Source organism: Xenopus tropicalis, chromosome 6 (assembly GCF_000004195.4).
Source record: "Xenopus tropicalis strain Nigerian chromosome 6, UCB_Xtro_10.0, whole genome shotgun sequence".
NCBI lineage: Eukaryota > Metazoa > Chordata > Amphibia > Anura > Pipidae > Xenopus > Xenopus tropicalis.
The window spans coordinates 129,751,277-129,769,976 of NC_030682.2; the positions used below are offsets into that span (position 1 = coordinate 129,751,277).

Genomic DNA, 18,700 nt, shown 5'->3' on the forward strand with positions numbered 1-18,700 from the left:
TTGCTGCCGTCTGCATGGAAAACTGACACTTGGTGCAGAGTACAGAGCTGAATGGCACAAATCAGCCCTTACTTTACTGGCTGCGATAGGGCATGTGGTAAGTACAGGGCTTTGCTGCGTCCTGCGCCTAATGCTAATCTTCGTGTCTTTCTATGTGGGCCCCCAACCCCTGCCTCTACAGTCAGTCACTGCCCCCTCCCACTTTGGCCTGCACAATGCCACTACTCCCTTTCCCTGTTAACCACCGTCAGTGCCCACTGTTTTTGTGAATTTGTACAATTATAACCATTTCCAATGTTTCAGAACTGTATAGATAGTTGGCAAGTCTGTGTGTTACTTCCTGTAAAAAGCCCCTCAGATATCCACAAAGAATCCCTGTTTTGAATAAGCTGGGGTAATTTTGACATGCTTGTAAGAATTCATATGACAAGGACTCCCAAATCCTATCACTAAAACCTATTAGAAGAATATGCAATTGTGTCCTAGTCTCACTTGTTTAGGACAATAGAAAAGTGTATGTATGTATAACTTTATTTATAAAGCGCCACAAGGGTACGCAGCGCTGTACAGTCTTACAGAATACAAAATTACACACAGGGAGGACAAGTGATATAATAAATAAATACAATAAATATATATATAAATACACAGGAAGTAAGTGCCATGTGGTATGAGACACAGTAGAAAAGAGGTCCCTGCCCCGTAGAGCTTACAATCTAAGTGACTAGTCATGAGCATGTTATCTAAAAGAGCATTAAAATAAGGACAGTTTCATTACTTTTTTGAGCAGAATATAGCACTGTCCTCCAAGAATTTCCAACTATTTTGTATCTTTGGTAATAGACCATATAAAACAGAGATATGATTGTAAATGTCTTGCTTTAAAGGAGCACCGAGGGCTGTGTGTTTGGATCAAAGGGCCACCATACTTAGTAAAAATGAAAGTCCTGGAAATCTTCCCTCATCTATCTAGTATCTACTCCATATTGGTATCCTTCAGAACTAGACACTGCTCTGTGAATCTACAGCACCACTGAGAGAGCAAGAGGGAGTAGAAGTGAATAAGGATAGGACCAATGGCACAGTAGGGTCTACATTGGTCAAAAAGCACTGATAGCAATTTACATTAAAAAAGACTGACACCCAATTACTATTATCCATCCATTTTTATTTTGGAATATGATCCCTAGAATGCCGCTATAAAGACTGCTGGTTTATCCTAAGCTTTGAGCATTCACTAACTTTAGTTGTGTTTACTATGGGAAGGCTATTTCAAATTAAATATATTAAAGCCTCTCCAGAAATCAGGTTCTCTGTTTGGCATCTGAATATTAGGAGCAGAGTTTTCTTACTGGATGTGATAATTGCTTACCTAAATCTCTCAATTATTAATGACAGTATGGTAATTGCTTTCAGTGGTTTACAGATGGTTTTGTGAAGTGGAGAACTTTCTAATCTCATAGAACACTTCTCCATTAGACTTATTTCTAATGTGAAGGATTAGAGAGTTCTTGGTGCGTATCTAAACTTAAAGGGCCAGTAATATCAGCAAAGCGGAATCCATTTAAAGGAATACAGTGCATACCTTTACAGGATTATTTAGTCTATAAAGCAAAGTGTACCATTCATTTAGAATAATGGAAGCAATGATCATATGATTGGTTGCTATGTCCCCTTTATGTGTATTGCTGAAAAGACCTTTAGTTTGTAGGACTCTCACGTTCACATCATTGTAAACTTTATAGTATCTTTATTATTTCAAGTTCAGTGTATCTCCCTGACTGGACAGTCCTAAAATAATAGAAGATAATATAACAGATAATAATAATACATTTTTATTTTGATAATACTTAAAGAAAATGGGGTGCCATACAAACGACCACATGACCATAATGTTGTGATATCATGGTGGCTGCAAAACTTCCTAATGAGCTCCATTGTTGAACGGAACACAGCAGCACCCAAACACCCTTGGCTGCACCCTGAGCTGCTTCCTATACCCACATAACTCACAAATACATTGGTAGAGTTGTCAGGCAAAATATGTGATTCAAGCTCCATTGGCAGCATTTCCTATACTTAGTAATCTGTGGCTATATATATAATTGTAGTGGTGATCAAAACTCTGCAAGCCAATAGCACATAGGAAGATTTGCCCACCATGGTTTAGTAGCTCATACACATAGGACCAAAATGCCCACAACTGTCTTTGGTTGGTCCCCTATCACCTGAAAGTGCAGACAATTATGCCTTCAAAGAATAATTAGCTCCTCTTAAAAAATATAAGATGTACAAACTGTTAGAAGTCACCTGAGCTCCATGAGCTGTACAAAAATGAAGAGGCCCATTTATCAACATTCTCATTTTTGTGGTTTTAGAGTTTTTTGAAACCACGAATGGCAAGTGATTTATTACAACTCAAATTTTTCTTGCATAAACGAAAGCGTCAACCCCACCCCTGAAAACCTCTAATACCACAAAGCATAGAAAGATCTTTCAAATGTGAAAAGGGTTTGTACATTACCTCTACAGCTGTTACACAGCATATTTTTCGCTGTTTTGATGCAAAAAGTTGTGCGTCCCTATCCTGTCTGTCGCACAACTCAGTTTTGATTGGATACTGTGGACATCAAAGTACAGACTTTTGAACTGAGATTAATAAAAAGTCTAATTAATGAAAGGTGAATTGTCTTTTAATCCTTTGGTAAATGTGCTCCATAAGATGGAGAAAACTGGTAAGATGCAGAACATACATTGCCGCCAACACTCACTTAAAGAAAATGACGGCTCATTTATGGTTTGATAAGAGCATGTTAGGAATAGTAATGCTAAGCTCAACAATCATACTGGGCAGAAATAAGCCCCTAACCCACCTGCAACCTGCTAAGTGTGTAATTGCCAGTCCTGAACCTTCTTGACAGATGGGCTTTGGGCCCACCATCGCATCGCTAGTTGGCACACATACTCATATACTCCCTAACCAAGATGATCATTAGCCAGGGTATATTTATTAAATAGCCCAAAAACTATAAGTGGTGGCAGTAGAATGAGCAGATTTGTCCAATTCATATTTCTGTTGGATGGGCAAAATTAACAACAATAAGCCTATTATTTATGAAGTGTGCTGCATCAGTCTTATCAGACAATTATTCTTTTTTGCGCCTTTTTTTTTAAGTTTGTGTTTTCTAGCTAAAGTGTTTAATCTCGTCATTTGAAGTCCCAATGGCTGTTGGTTTTTCCCATTCTCCATAAATATAAAGGATTTGATGACATATTTTTGCTTATTTATATCATGTGTCCCATGACTGAAAATTGCTGACAATTTTACACGGTGAGAGCAGACGAACAAACCACTATTTGATTAGTTGGCAATCACCATATAAACTCCTGAATGAGCCGGAGCTGAAAGTGGGGACGTACATGCGTGGAAGGATTCGCCATATTTGGCTAATTACTAAACAGCAGATGGGAATCAGTAAATGACTGTGTGCTTCATACACATCTATAGCACCCTTAAAGAACATTATATCAACTCTAATCATTTGGAACAATGGCGTTAGACAAAGGGAAAATGACGTAAAAGGAGAAAGCAGCAATTCTAACCAGTGAATGACACAAGGTTACAGAATGATAGGCAACCTGTGTTCTGACTGAGTGAGTTGGCGTGCCCACTTGTATATTCATGTTAAGGCAAACACTGTGAGAACAGATGTGGGGCTAATACAAAGTCAATCACTAAGAGAAGTATTCACTTTTATTTATGGGCTGTGCATGCAGCTTTAAGATCTGTGAATAAAATATGGCGTGTCATTGTATCAACACAAATGGACTAATTCTGAGAAAATGCAAGTGCACAATGCGTTTCGCTTTTTAACACCAGTGGGTGAGGTTTGTTTTTCTTTTTTGTGCACCTGTTTATTGTGCTCATGATCCCTCGGCTGTTTATTCGCTGTGTTGTTTGCACTGATTGTAAATTCTGCTTTAGGTTCTCCGATGTGGGTCACATTCCTGCAATCTGCTAATCACTCAGCTTAGGGGTTAAACTGCCAGTATTCCCTCGCCCCTTAGAATTGCACTGACTGCAGTGTATGCCCATGCTAGCACAGATTTATCATTTCTCCCTTACAGAAAAACTACAAAAAGTTGCTTCAATAATATAAGCAAGTTTAATTTAAGGCACAATTAAGTCAGCCAGTATGGCTGCATAATACCAAAAAGTATGTTGACTCCTATGAATCCCACAAAAGAAGAGTTCTAAATGAATACTTTCCGTAAAGGGGATGCAACCCAAATAAAATCTAACTAAAAAAAACCTCAAATAAATCTAATAGTAGTTGACAGTCCTCTGCCTGCCTTCCGCCTGCATCCTCCCTCAATTCCTTGCACACGTGATGTCAATAAGGAAAGAAACATCACAGGGCAATGCATTGTGGGTTATGTAGTTCCTGCATGCTGTCTGTAAGCTGTGGAGAAGTTGTTACAGTTTGTAACATCAATGTTTTAGTCCCTTGCCCCCTACCAGGATTTTAAATGATGCAGAAAGAGAAGAACTGTTTTGCAGCTGAATTTCATCATATAAAAACTGATTACAGTGATAGGTATATTAGGGTTTCTGTTCTGTGTGGGGCTCTAGGGCAATATACATCTGCAAGTTGCGCTGCTATTGATCATATTGATATAATGATATTTATCCAGGGCTGCCCCCAGGTATTGTGGAGGAGGGAATAACAAGCATGGAACCCTACTACTTATAATTGGTCCTGCAGCTTGACAGCTGCTATGGAATGACAGTTCCCACCAATCGCATTGCTGCCTCTTCTCAGGCACTTCTTTGGGGCATTCCTCACCTTCCTTTTGCATTCATCTGTTGATTTCTGCCAGGCCTGATTAAAAAAGCCAAAGAAAGTTCTGTTCTCATTTATAGTCCAATTTTCTGTAAATGCAGATATTGCTTTCCCAAGGACGTACTTCATACTTCTGTATTTGCCTGCTGAGTAGCAGAGGTCTGCTATGTACATCAGTCCATATTGTAGTAGGTGCCCAACTCCAGACACATGCTTGGAGAGTGCTACAAATTTACTAGTTTCTGAATTTTGTTCTTTTTTTTTGTAATTACATTAGCAGATCTCTGTTCTATTTATTTCCATAACATGACAGATATGAGACACCAAACATCAGATGCAAAGTGACACGTTTGCCGTCTGTTTTGACTCGGTTTACACCACTTCCTGCTGGTTTTTCGTATAAAAGGCGAGTCAACACACACTAGTTAACCAAACAAATGTCTGAAGTGTTAATGGGACAGCCTTCAAGCACAGACATAAAGTTTCCTATTTCTCATGTACAGAAAACAGAAGTTTTTCATATTTCTGCCGAGTTTCTCTCCAAATAGATGAAAAATATTAGCAGATGGCTCATTAAATAACTCTAGACTAATCACAGAGCCAGGCTGAGATTGCAGAAGGGATGATGTTGATAACAGCCGCCTGGCACGTACATAACAACTGCACTTTTTTGCAGGATAAGCAGATTAATGCAAGGTTTAGACGCTGCTGCAGAATCCTACGTGATCATTGATTATTTACCTTGTGTGTACAGGTTTTTTTGCTGATCATAAAAGTTTTGTGAATAATGAGGCTATTTTCATGTGAAAATAATGTGTTCTTAGTGTAGGTCCTATGAGTGTAAGTCCTATCAGTATATAATCATCGTGCCTATGCACAGGAAGAGGTGGCGTATGGGATACAGGCAATAAGGCACAAATCTATCCATCTAAATAGGGGTAAATACCCAGAGTGCAGTAAGATAACCCATGTTTTCTCATCATTTTCACCCACCTAAATTTTATTATTCATTCACCTCACCTTCCTCTAAACATCTATCTATTTAAGTTGTGTAGTCATCCTCTTATCTCTTTTTCTTCATTAATGAGCATCACATATGTTAGCTCTCCCGAGTTCCCTTGGATTCAGTTCACGTCTCCCAGTCACCCATGGTAAGGTCCCAGTCTACTACTTCCCCCAGCCAAATGCACAATGGAGCTGCTGCTTAGGGCTTTCCCAAATTTGCCTTTAATGGAGGTATTGCTGGGGGCATGACTGGGGTATGGCCAAGATTTGTATAAACTTAATTTTCTCTGAGTTGACATCTATGCAGTATTCTTATTCATATCTTTTACCCCCTCTCATATACAGATTGCTTGTCAGTTCATCATCTTTTCCTCAATTCTCTTGTCAATTTCCCATCTTTTTCCCATCCATTTTTCCCCTTTCCCTTTCTGCAAGTTCCTCTTATTTTCTCCAGTTTTGTCTTGTGTCTGCCTCCAAAGAAAACTTGTGTTTCCTTTAACCCAAATCACAAATGCATGCACACTAATGGGTTCAAAAGTGCCCCCTTAGTGCTCATTTGCAAGGAAATCCGGTGCAAGGTGCAGAGCACAGTGCCAGTTGGCACAAGACTCAAGCCTGTTGTTACTGCTTTCTGACACCGATCCTTGAGTTATGCATCTAAATGTTGTGCATGTTAGGGGAAAGGAAGAGGGGGCCACATTAAAGCAGGTCTATATTTATTAAGTGCAGTGACATGCACCAAGGACAAAAAATATGCCAAAAAATTGGCAGATTGGGCTAATGTTTGCACCCTTCCCTCCACTTAGTAAATGACCCTTTTGCTCTTCACTTAAGTTTGATTTGCTGATTTTTCATTTCTCCCAATGGTTCCCATTGTCTCTCACCTACTCCTTTCTCCCCACTCTTCTCCTACGTCATTCTTTCTTTCCCCTCACCTCTTCTTCCTAATTTAATTTTCGGAGGTCATTTCCACTTATTTTACTATTCTACTTTTTCTTTATATCCATTTCATTTTTTATAACACTAAGAGCGTGATTTATGAAGAATCATTATAGATCAATTCTGATTGATTCTGATTGCTCTGAATTGTTTTAATACAGTTAGAACCCCTGAGAAATTATTATTCAATATATTGTATTTCCAGAAAGCTCCTAATTACGGAATGCCTGTCTCCCATAGACTCCATTTTAATCAAATAATTCAGAATTTTAAAGCTGATTTCCCTTTTCTCTGTAGAAATAAAACAGTACCTTGTAATTAATCCTAACTAAGATATAAATAATCCTTATTGGATGCAAATAATCCTTATTGGATGCAATCCTAATGGGTTTAATTAATGTTTTATTGATTTTTTAGTAGACTTAAGGTATGGAGATCCAAATTACGGAAAGACCCCTTATCTGGAATACCCTTGGTCCCGAGCATTCTGGATAATGGGTCCTTTACCTGTACTTTATATGTAAAAATTAAATAAGTATACATATACAAATGCTTTGGTGTGTCCAGTTGCACATGTGTAAGAGCCTTTAGTCCTGTGTTTGTTGTTGTTTACATCCTTAATTAATGAAGAGTTTTAATTTTTGTACTTTGCCTTGGCCTCCTAAATTGCTCCTCAGGGAGACCCTCTTTTGCTTGAAAATCTATAAACCAGTATGAATGAAAGCCAAATAGAAGGTACATTTTTAATAAAAGAGTTTTCTCTACAAAAACTGTCCAAAGAATGAAAGCAAAAATGTGTGTTATTCTGCCTTGGGGAGTTTCATAATGGAACCTAATATATTTGGCAGATGTTAGAGTTATTATTTGGTACAGTTGGGTACCTCAGAAATAGCTTAATTAGGACAAACCCTTGCAATTTTTGTAACCCCTAAATACAAGCCCCTGAGAAAAGTATTTGAAGTTATTTACATAACTACAAATGTCCCTATTGATCAAAGTACTTCATCATTAAAAACATCATTATTCTTCATTTATTTACAATCCACTGGGAAAAACTCTTAATTTGGCCAAGCATATGCCCCACCTTCGAAAGCCAGTCTAGTTTGAAGCCGTAATCAACCTTTAAGAGGCCTAATTCTATGTTCTGTAAGTTGCGTTGCAGGAGGTCCGGGCTCTCCTCTAATTTTCTTCTCACCTTTATGGAAATCAAAATCTTGTTTTTGCGATGTTTACAGTATAAATAAGGCATTAAAACTGATGGGAATTTTGATTTTTACTTTAAAATAATTTAAAAATAAGATCAACAATCAGATTAGCTTTCTCCAGTCCTACCTTGTACCTGATTAGATAGTGAGAAGATTGTGGTTTTTATTTTTAATCAATTTCTAGGAAGCAAAATATTTATTTTTTGTATCATTATATCTTTCCACAATCAGGGTGATCTGATCAATTGACCCACTGGATCATAATAGAGCACTGTATCAAATCTTCCCAATAGATATCTGACCCAGGCAGTCAGGCCAACCCCATTTGCTACCCAACTGATCATTCAGAAGGTCAAATGGACAAATATCGTACAGGGGTTCATACACAGTTTGCCTGGTTCTATTATGTTGTTCATTTGAGCCTAGAGCCAAAAACAGCAGGAAGTGAATAGAAACGGTGGCTCCTCTTCTTCCTCACATTATGAACTGACCAATATCCATAATACATGGATACTGGTCATGATAGTCAGGCCACCGTGCACATGTCAAAACTTTAGCCTCCATTAAAAAGATGGGTCATTGTTTAGGTAACAAAGAAATGATGACAAATACAGTACGGTTGATAGCAAATTCACAAAGTCACAGATTACTTCTACTTTAATGAAATCATTTTTATATTTACAAGACAGAAATAAACTGTTTGTCAATTTAAAAAACAATCATTTTGGTGTTACTGGCCCTTTAATGATTTGGTGGAAATTACAGCTGTAGAATTAATGTCCTGTCTGCTTATAATAAACAAACACATTTCAACACTTAATGAATTTGTATGTAACCTGCTTTGTGTCCCATTTATCATTTAGATACACTGAAAAAAGGTTCAAAGAATGTCAACCAGATTAATTAAGGGAATGGATGATCTAACTTAAAAAGGGAAAGCTTGATAAATTGGGGTTGCTCTCCTTAGGAAAAGGTGCCCTAGAGCACATCTGATCAACATGTACTAATATATACAAGGTCAGTTCAAACGTTTGCCTAAGAAATCACTGCACCTTAATACTCTGCAACCTAGAACATTAGTAAACATCTCTTTAAGAATGTTTTGCTGCTATATAAATTGATTAACTTTATTCATATAATTAAGATGCTTAATTATACTATATGGCAGCCAGATAATGCACAAAATTACTAGAGCACGAAGAGGTGCAAAACTGTTCCCCTAAGAGCTCACTCAAAGAGGACATTTGTCTGGAGTCTAGCTGCACCTTGTGTGAGGAGCACAGTACAGCATCAATGGGCAAAGGGCCACCCAAGGATGAATCTGTGCCCTATACTGTGATGCCACTCCATAACGCATCCCTTTTCTTTGAAAAAAAAAGACATTCAAATTGAGATAGTTACATAGTTACATTGGGTTGAAAAAAGATCAAAGTCCATCAAGTTCAACCCCTCCAAATAAACCCAGCACACACAAACCTATACTGACCTATCTATAGACATATATAAACCATATACAGTATACCAACATCAATACTACCGATTAGTATCACAATAGCCTTGGATACTATGCTTGTTCAAGAACTCATCCAGGCCCCTCTCATAGGCATTAACAGAATCTGCCATTACCAGATCTCTAGGAAGGGCATTCCCCAACCTCACTGCCCTCACCATGAAAAACACCTACACTGCTTCAAATGGAAACTCCATTCCTCTAATCTAAAGGTGCGTTGATCATTTTTATGGGAAAAAAGAACATCCCCCAACTGCCTATAATTCCCTCTAATGTACTTGTACAGAGTAATCATGACCCCTCGCAAGCATCTTTTTTTGAGAGAAAACAACCCCAACCTCGACAGTCTAACCTCATATTTTAACCCTCCCATCCCCTTTACCAGTTTAGTTGCAGTCTCTGCACTCTCTCCAGCTCATTAATATCCTTCTTAAGGACTGGAGCCCAAAACTGCACTGCATACTCAAGGTGAGGCCTTACCAGGGACCTATAAAGAGGCAAAATTAAGTTTTCATCCCTTGAGTCAATGCCCTTTTTTTTATACAAGACAGTTTATCTGCTTTAGTAGCCACAGAATGACATTGGCTGGAATTAGACAACCTGTTACCTACAAAACCCCCCAGATCTTTATTAAGGTACCCCCAAAACACTGACATTTAGTGTAAAACTTGCATTTATATTATTTCTACCAAAGTGCATAACTTTGCACATGTCAACACTGAACCTCATTTTCCAGTTTGCTCCCAAATCTCCAATTTTGTCAAATCGCTCAGCAAAGTGGCAGCATCCTGCAGGGAACTTACAGCTTTGCACAATTTAGTGTCATCAGCAAAAATAGAAACAGTACTGTCTATGCGCACCTCTAGGTCATTAATAAACAAGTTAAAAATCAAAGGACCAAGGACTGACCCCTGCGGTACTCCACATTTGTTGGCAGCAAAAGCTGGATAACGGGGTTGGGCGATAATGTTAGTTCTGGCCTTCAGACTACAGCTGCTACATAGAATAATCTGTGCACATTTCTGTTGTTTTGTTTGGGCTTGATTCTCATCTGTCAGACCTTCTGTGCGGTACCAGTATAAAATTCTCTGGCACCGTCCCTTCCGACACCTCCCCAGCCTCCCTTCCCATCCCCAGGTCTTGTACAGCGAGCAGTTCCATAAGCAGACAAAGCAAAACTAAGCATGAAGTTGCCTCTATTTCCCTTTCTCTTGCCCATTGTATTCTCTCAAGAGCATACATCATAAGCAGTTCTTGAAAAATCCACAGCGGTACTTTCACATAATAGAGTCTGGCACCAATGAAAGGAAAAAAAGTACAAAAAAAAATATTCGCAAACACAGTAAAAAGCTGTAACTGGGCACCATCTGACGTCCTCCTACACCCTCGCCCACAGACAGAAAGGAACTACTGAGCGTTATTACAGCCCCTTAATGAACTTCCATGCAGAACATTTCTAAGTGCCGAACAGTTTATAAACATGTCTCTGTACCTTCTTTGTGTTGGCATAAGTCAAAAATTAACCCTTGCCTGGCTTGAACCCTCTGTGACATGCCTGCATTGCAGAGAAGGAAGAGACAGAGTTCCCACTGGAAAGGAATATTAAACCATGAAAACAAATTGATGGCTGCTTGATGGCTGCAGTCTCCGTTTCTTTCAATCAAATTAAAGATATAATTCCCATGCAAAAATTAACATTTTAAAAAGCGAAGCCCCTCAGTAGAAAATCAGATCACCATCTGTTTTTATTTAGCTCCTAATCCGCACAGATTCATGAGTGGAAACATTTTAAAGATGTTTTGGTATTTTATGACTTTTGGTATAATTTTTTTTTTTTTTAAATAAATGTAGTTTTATTGCAAGCTATTTATTCAGTTATAAAATATTAACATATCCTCAGCCATTTATTAGCAATGTGTGAAAATGGAAAAAATAGGCATAAAAACCTGCAGAATTATTCCAGGGCTTATGCGTATAAGGATTTTATTGCATTTTGGGGAACTTTAACTGAAAAGGACACTATGCAGGAGGGCTCATTTACAAAGTTGTGGCCTAATCCTAAAGGGAATATTTATCATGTTGTGTAAAAAGTAAAACATTAACGGTAATGTTGCTCATAGCAGCCAATCAGATGCTTTGCTTTGCTTTGGTAACTGTTGAAATCTGATTGCTGATTGGTTGCCCTGGGCAACATCATCGGTAATGCTTCACTGCACTTTTTACACAGCATGATAAATATACCCCTAAGTGTTTAGGAAAATACAAACCCTCAAGTCATGTGACTTTGGAGCTCTGGAATAATGATTGTGAGCATTTTTTTGGTTTAAAACTGATGCAATTTTTGGATAGTTCTCAAATTTAAATATGCAAATTAGGGTTTATTCAGTTCAGGATTTGACTAAATTTTTTGTGGAGGATTTGTTTTTCCTCCAAATTAAAAACATATGTACCACAATATTTCTGCGACATTATCGGCCATGCTTAATTCCGTTATGGAACAAACAACTACGGTGGTCTTTCCCTTGTATAGATACACCTGTTCCCATTTCCTTAGGAGGGCAACAGCCAGTACAGGTATAGGATCCCTTATCCAGAAACTCATTATCCAGAAAGCTCCGAATTACAGAAAGCCCGTCTCCCATAGACTTCATTTTAATCAAATAATTCAGAATTTTAAAACTGATTTCCCTTTTCTCTGTAGAAATAAAATAGTAACTTGTAATTGATCCCAACTAAGATATAATTACCCCTTATTGGGGGTAGAACAGCCCTATTGGGTTTATTTAATGGTTAAATGATTCCCTTTTCTCTGTAATAATAAAACAGTACCTGTACTTGATCCCAACTAAGATATAATTACCCCTTATTGGGGGTAGAACAGCCCTATTGGGTTTATTTAATGGTTAAATGATTCCCTTTTCTCTGTAATAATAAAACAGTACCTTGTACTTGATCCCAACTAAGATATAATTACCCCTTATTGGGGGCAGAACAGCCCTATTGGGTTTATTTAATGGTTAAATGATTCCCTTTTCTCTGTAATAATAAAACAGTACCTGTACTTGATCCCAACTAAGATATAATTACCCCTTATTGGGGCAGAACAGCCCTATTGGGTTTATTTAATAGTTAAATAATTCCCTTTTCTCTGTAATAATAAAACAGTACCTTGTAATTGATCCCAACTAAGATATAATTAATCCTAATTGAATGCAAAACAATCCTAATTAATGTTTTGTTGATTTTTAGGATGGAGATCCAAATTACAGAGAGACCCCTTATGCGGAATACCCTTGGTCCCGAGCATTCTGGATAACAGGTCCTATATCTGTAATATGTTTTAGAGATAACCTACTTCTTTTATAGCAGGTCACCCCTAGATAACTGTAGATTAATAATCAAGAAAAAGGACTGGGGGGGGCGGGAGACCATAAACTCATGGCCCCCAGTCTTTTATCACTATTAGTAACCCACAATAGATAAGACATCATAACATTTTGGAAACTAGTCAGGACTATCACACATTGATAGTGGGAACTGACAAGTAATTGATTCTTGACATATTCAGAAGCCAGGATGCAAACTGAGCGCACAGAGAATTCACACTCTGCAGAACTACTGACCTGCAAAAACTTGCCTTCACGAGAACACTGCCAAGTATTAAACTCCATGAATGCATGACAGTTAGGCCTACATAATCATAGAGCAAAGACGGCCAGATCCACACAACTTGCAGTGCATAATGTATGAGATTTAGGTTTGAAATTCCAGAGATGACTACGTCCGTTGGAGAAAGCGTAACTCCTATACAACTTTCTTTGTACACTGGGAAAAGGCATAACCCTCATTTACCGTCTTGAGATCCAAAAGAGGTCAAAACAAACATCAATGGAATCTCTGAAAAAAAAACCCTTACCTTGGGTGGAGAAAATATTCTTCCGTGTACTAAGGGAGAAATGTCATTTCTGCCTGAATCAACATTCTTTACATTATTTCTTGGATCCTTGAATATCTGTTCTGTAAAGAAAACACCTAACCGCTGTTTGATGGTATTAACTGCCAGGTCTTTCAATTTCAGTCCATTTAAAGAAAGAATTGTATATGTCTCTGAAGTTGGAATCTTTTTTTACCTAGCATTAAGGGACAATGGCTTCTTGCTTTCTGCAATAATTAGGGACTAAAAAGAGTAATTAAAGAAATTAAAGGAAAGCCTGTATTAAAAAATGAACAGTCACTTAAAAAGCAATATTGATTATTATTGAATATGTGTTCCATATTTGTCAAAGAATTACCTTTGTGTTTGTGACAGACCTTAAAGGACATGTAAAGTCTACATTTGCCTACAATGTATATCAGTTGGGCACGTCTCCCCCTCCCAAGTGGCATCATTTGTACTGCATATATCCCCTCCGCTTGCCAGCACCATCACATGTTCCTAAAGCAAATAGCAGTTTTCACCCGGTGGCCATTTTTCCTCTGATACATAATCAGATACATTTAAATCTGCAAACAGCATACACACACACAGACCCTTATTCAGCATACATTTCATCAAGAATACAGGCTCACACAGGCACAACTGTCTCTGATAAAAGTTCTGCTTTGTTTGAGCTGAGCTCAGGAGAGGAGGTTAGGAGAAAAAAAATGCAGACAATTGCAGACAGCTAGAGCTGAGTTTCTATGGGAACCAGCATGGGAATGCCATCTCTTCACTGGCTGCTAGACTGGGGGGCGTGTTTAGTAATCTGAGCTTAGAACAACTGAGCATGCCCACAAGCCATCAGCCAAAGCAAATTCCTGAGGGGGGGCCGAGTGGGTTACAGAAGGAGAAGGAAATCTAAGTTAATAAGAAAATGTTACAGCCTTACTATTAACCTCTGGACAACCAGTGTGGCAGGTATTGAAAGTTTTCAAAGAGGTTGTTCACTGATTAAATTTTTGTGTGTGGGGTTCACTGATTAAATTTTCTTTTCTTCCTCCCATTCCTTTGAGTAAAAGGGCCAATAGCACCAGAAAATGTATAGACCAAGAATAAAGGTGGCCATACGGCATAAGATCTGCTCATTTAGTGAGGTCTGCCCAATTTTAGTCCAGATATCAGTCAGGTAGGCTCGTCGCGGTTCTTTATACATGGGCAGATAAGCTGCTGAATCAGTCTTTGTAAATTCAAACCATTATAAATATACATTTGTATTTATTAAATGCAGTGCTATGACCATTAAAAGCCTTACCTATAAACAGATAAAGGAGTAACTGATCTGATCAAAGATGCCACAGCACCCACTTTGGCCGCTTCTACTGCACCACTTCCTCTGTAACGCACTGTTTCCCCGTAGTTGACAAATGGCTCATTGTAAACAACAATCTTCCCTTTCGCTTCCTTGGATCTATTGTGCAGTTCTTCGAAAGATGATACCACAATAACTTCAGCTGATATTCCTGGAAATAAAAGAACATAAAAATACCATTTACTCTATTTTCATCCTTTTATTTGCAATATCTTATTGTGCTTTATACGCTGTACATTTTTATATGAGTACCAAACAGAAATAAACCAAGAAATAAAGCCTTAGGTACATGGTAGTGGCTGGAGAATTCCATTTTAAGTAGATGATAGGTTGCAAGGTCATGTTTTGGCACTTCATCATGAGTTGAGAGATGATGGTAGACAATGTGCCCTGTCATGGGCCTTAGACTACACTCACCTACTTGTCACTGAAGGTAACGCTGGCCATACACCTTCAGATCTGCTCATTTAGTCTGATTTGTCCACCCACACACTGGTCCAGATCAGTGTGATCCAATTGTTGTCCCTAGGGCCAATACCTGGATCATAATGTGGGCCTACAGAGACCTGTTGGACAAGGACTGTAACAACTTGCCACTGTGGTCCTTTTCTGAAGGGATTTTCAGATAAGAGATATCTGGCCAACTTCTGCCAAGATATCAGTGGTGCAGGCACTCCTGAGGGCCAATAAGCTGCTAACTTGGTCTGGAGGGGCCAAACCGACAGCTTCTATGGGCTTGTGTATGGCCACCTTAACAAAGATGATATGCTCTAGTAAAAAGCAATAATAACACAGCAATGAGGCTCCTAAACTGACTGAACATGCTTTTAGTTATTCCTACAGAAATGTTCTCAAAAGTAGTTCAGACAACCAGACTCATTTCCAAACACAAAAGCAACTGTGTAGCACTAAAATGGATGCAAAACTGAATAGTGAATAGCATCTGTCTATGGCATCTTACAGCAGTCCCTCTAGCATTTGCCAGAATCCACAGATTGCTAGTAAGGGGCTCCAGCCGAGCAGTAGACAACCCTACGACATATTGGCCACCCCTGCTCTAAAACATTAATTTTTCGATATTTATTAAGTGTAAAAACCACACAAAACTCTAATACGCCATCTTAAAGCGGGTGAAGTAATGTAGAAGTTGATGGAAGCTGTCCTTATCAAACTGTAAAATCTTTATTTAATTCAAAGTTTTAGAGGTTTTCAGGATTTTTTTCACTGAGTAGACATTAGTGCTTTTTAAAAAAGTGAGTTTAGTTGTGGTAGAAAAAAACCCCAAAATTACACAAATACAAATTTGACTAAATACAGAATGCACCTTAGATTTCATTAGTACCGGCGCAATAATAACCACATACAATGAAATCTTCAAACATCTCTGATTACAATGAAGTTTTCATGGTGTAAATCAGCTACTTATTTTCAATGGACTCATTAAAAAATAGCATCTTACCTACAGTAAATACAAGCCAAAAACAAAAAAATTGTAAATGGAGTGTTGATGATAAGCACCACAGAAAGCCATTGCTTTTGTTTATTCACAGAGGATGTAATGTTTCATTTTGAAAAATCTAATTTGCCACAAAGAGCAAACATATCCATCTGCTATAACAATTCCCATGTAGTTCCATACTTCCCAAGGACACAATAACACATTTTAACAGAAATTTTGAATTATCTGCCAACCTAGTTTAATTCTGTCTCTCGGCATAACTGAGAACACCACAGTTAGTATGGTACTGCTAACAGAACTTAGATAAAATAACCTATATCTCCAGATGATAAACTATAAAAAACTAAATAAACTATATCTCTAGACGATTCTTTAATTGGCCTATTAAAGAATCTTTCCAAAATCTTTCCAAACTGGATTAATCTCCTCGTCTGTCATGGCCCTAAGGTGGCTGTAAAAATGTTTGAATTACAATGACGGGCATAGGGGATGTTGGGTTGAGGACCGCACCAATGAGCCAATGAAAATCAAACCTGTCCGATCGACACCTGCCCGATATACGGGGAGATAAGATGCCTAAACAGTTTAAAGGGCCCAAATCAGCAGCTGAAATCTGCCCGTGTATGGCCGCTTTAACTGTAACAGAAAGAAGTGTGGAAGTAAAAGACAGAACGTTGTCTATTCATTGACTAATGTGATCTACACACTGTGAATCGTATGATCCTAGGGGGTAGTCTTTAGTACGTAAAATGGCAATTTTCTATTTAGGATTACTCAATTTGGAAAAATGTTTTTTTGTGAATATGCTTTATGTAGATGAGGCAGGGTTTTACACATGAGCTGTTTTATTTCATATATTTTTTATAGAGACCTACATTGTTCAGGGTATTGATTTCCTTTAACTGCTCAGAATAAGGTTCACCATCTAAGACCTGATAATATGTCATAGGCATAGTAATGAGAGATAGCTGATGTGGAATTTACAGCATTTCCTTTGCTGCCTGGCATATGTTCTAGAGGCTTAGCACATGCATGCATTTTTATATAAATAAATAGAAGATTGTGTTTCCCTTATGTGTGACAGGGCACTTTCTCCATATATAACAGGCAGCAACGTGAGCACTCAAACAAACAAAATATTCTTTATTATTTTATGGGTGTTAAAATCCCATTTAAAGGAGAAGGAAAGGTAAAAACTAAGTAAGCTTTATCAGAAAGGTCTATGTAAATATTGCCATAAGCGAATAGAGAACTGAGTCCTCAGTGAAAAGAAACACAACATTATTTTCCTTCTATTCTGTACACATGATCTTTTGTGTCAGAAAAATCCTTTAGGGCACGGCACAAGCCTGTGAAGCGTCCTCCTCTCTCCCCCTCCCTTCTCCTGTCCCCCCCTCCCCTCTTGCTGTAATCTGAGCTCAGAGCACAGAGATGCAGGCAGGGAAGTGAAGCCAGACCAAGCTAAAATGGCAGCTGCTATCTTAATTAAACAGGGAGCTTGTATGGCTGTTCATTCAGGTATGGTAAAGAATTCTTCAGAATAAATATAGCTTTCTTGCACTACTGTGACTAATCTATTGGCAATAAACTGCCTCAGTAGCTTTCCTTCTCCTTTATGGAACTTGGGTGAACTTCTGTAAGTCATGGGAAAGTATTCATTGCAGAAAAGTACTGCAATGAAAAGAGGCACTCGATCCAAACACAAGCTTTTTGAAAAGTAAACATTCTTTCAAGCAACTTTGCAATGTACATCAGTTAAAAATATGATTTTTAATGTAATAATATGGTTTGGAAGTTACCTAAACCCCGTCCCCTGTTGATCTGACTGACTACTTTGAGACTCAAAAATAATGTAAAAGTAGTTGAATGTATTCAGCCTGCCTTTAGCCTTTAAGTCCCCAGCACACGTGATAGCGCAATGCATTGTGGGTAATGTAGTTCCTGCATGATATCTGTAAGCTGTGGGGAAGTTGTTACAATTTGAAACATTGATATTTTAGCCCCTCCTCCCCTGCCAGGATTGCAAATGATGCAGAAAGAGAAGAACTGTTTTGCAGCTGGATTTCAGCATATAAAAATGGTATTTATTCAGTAATTTACAGTGATAGGTATATTAGGGGTTTCTGTGCTGTGTGGGTCTCCAACAAATTTTGGTTTAGAAGCCAGAGTTCCCCTTTAAATTACACCGTGCAATAAACAGCAGTATTTTTCATGTGTATTTGTTGCTTTAAATTTATAACCATCAAATATACAGGCAACAAACTACCAAAAAACACTTGAAATAGTGTTTTTAATCAACTGGCATAAAGGGAAATATGTGTGTTTGAGCTCCCTTATGTGCTGGCTTACCCTATAGCTCCTGATAGGTCTCTCTCATTGCTGCCATAAAGGAAAACTTTCATGGGAAACATGTTTTTTTCACAATGCATCAGTTAATAGAGCTTCTCCAG

At 38.1% G+C, this 18,700-nt stretch overlaps 1 protein-coding gene across 4 annotated transcripts in view; it reads right to left on the reverse strand.

Annotated features, from left to right (window-relative positions):
* Positions 1 to 18,700, reverse strand: part of cpq (carboxypeptidase Q) — a 200,866-nt gene that overhangs the window by 106,980 nt on the left and 75,186 nt on the right. For all 4 annotated transcript variants that reach the window (XM_004915138.2, XM_031904128.1, XM_002943782.3 and 1 more), the window contains one exon: positions 14,735 to 14,942. In XM_004915138.2, the coding sequence (XP_004915195.1) occupies positions 14,735 to 14,942 (208 nt within the window). The remainder of the gene's footprint in view (positions 1 to 14,734; positions 14,943 to 18,700) is intronic.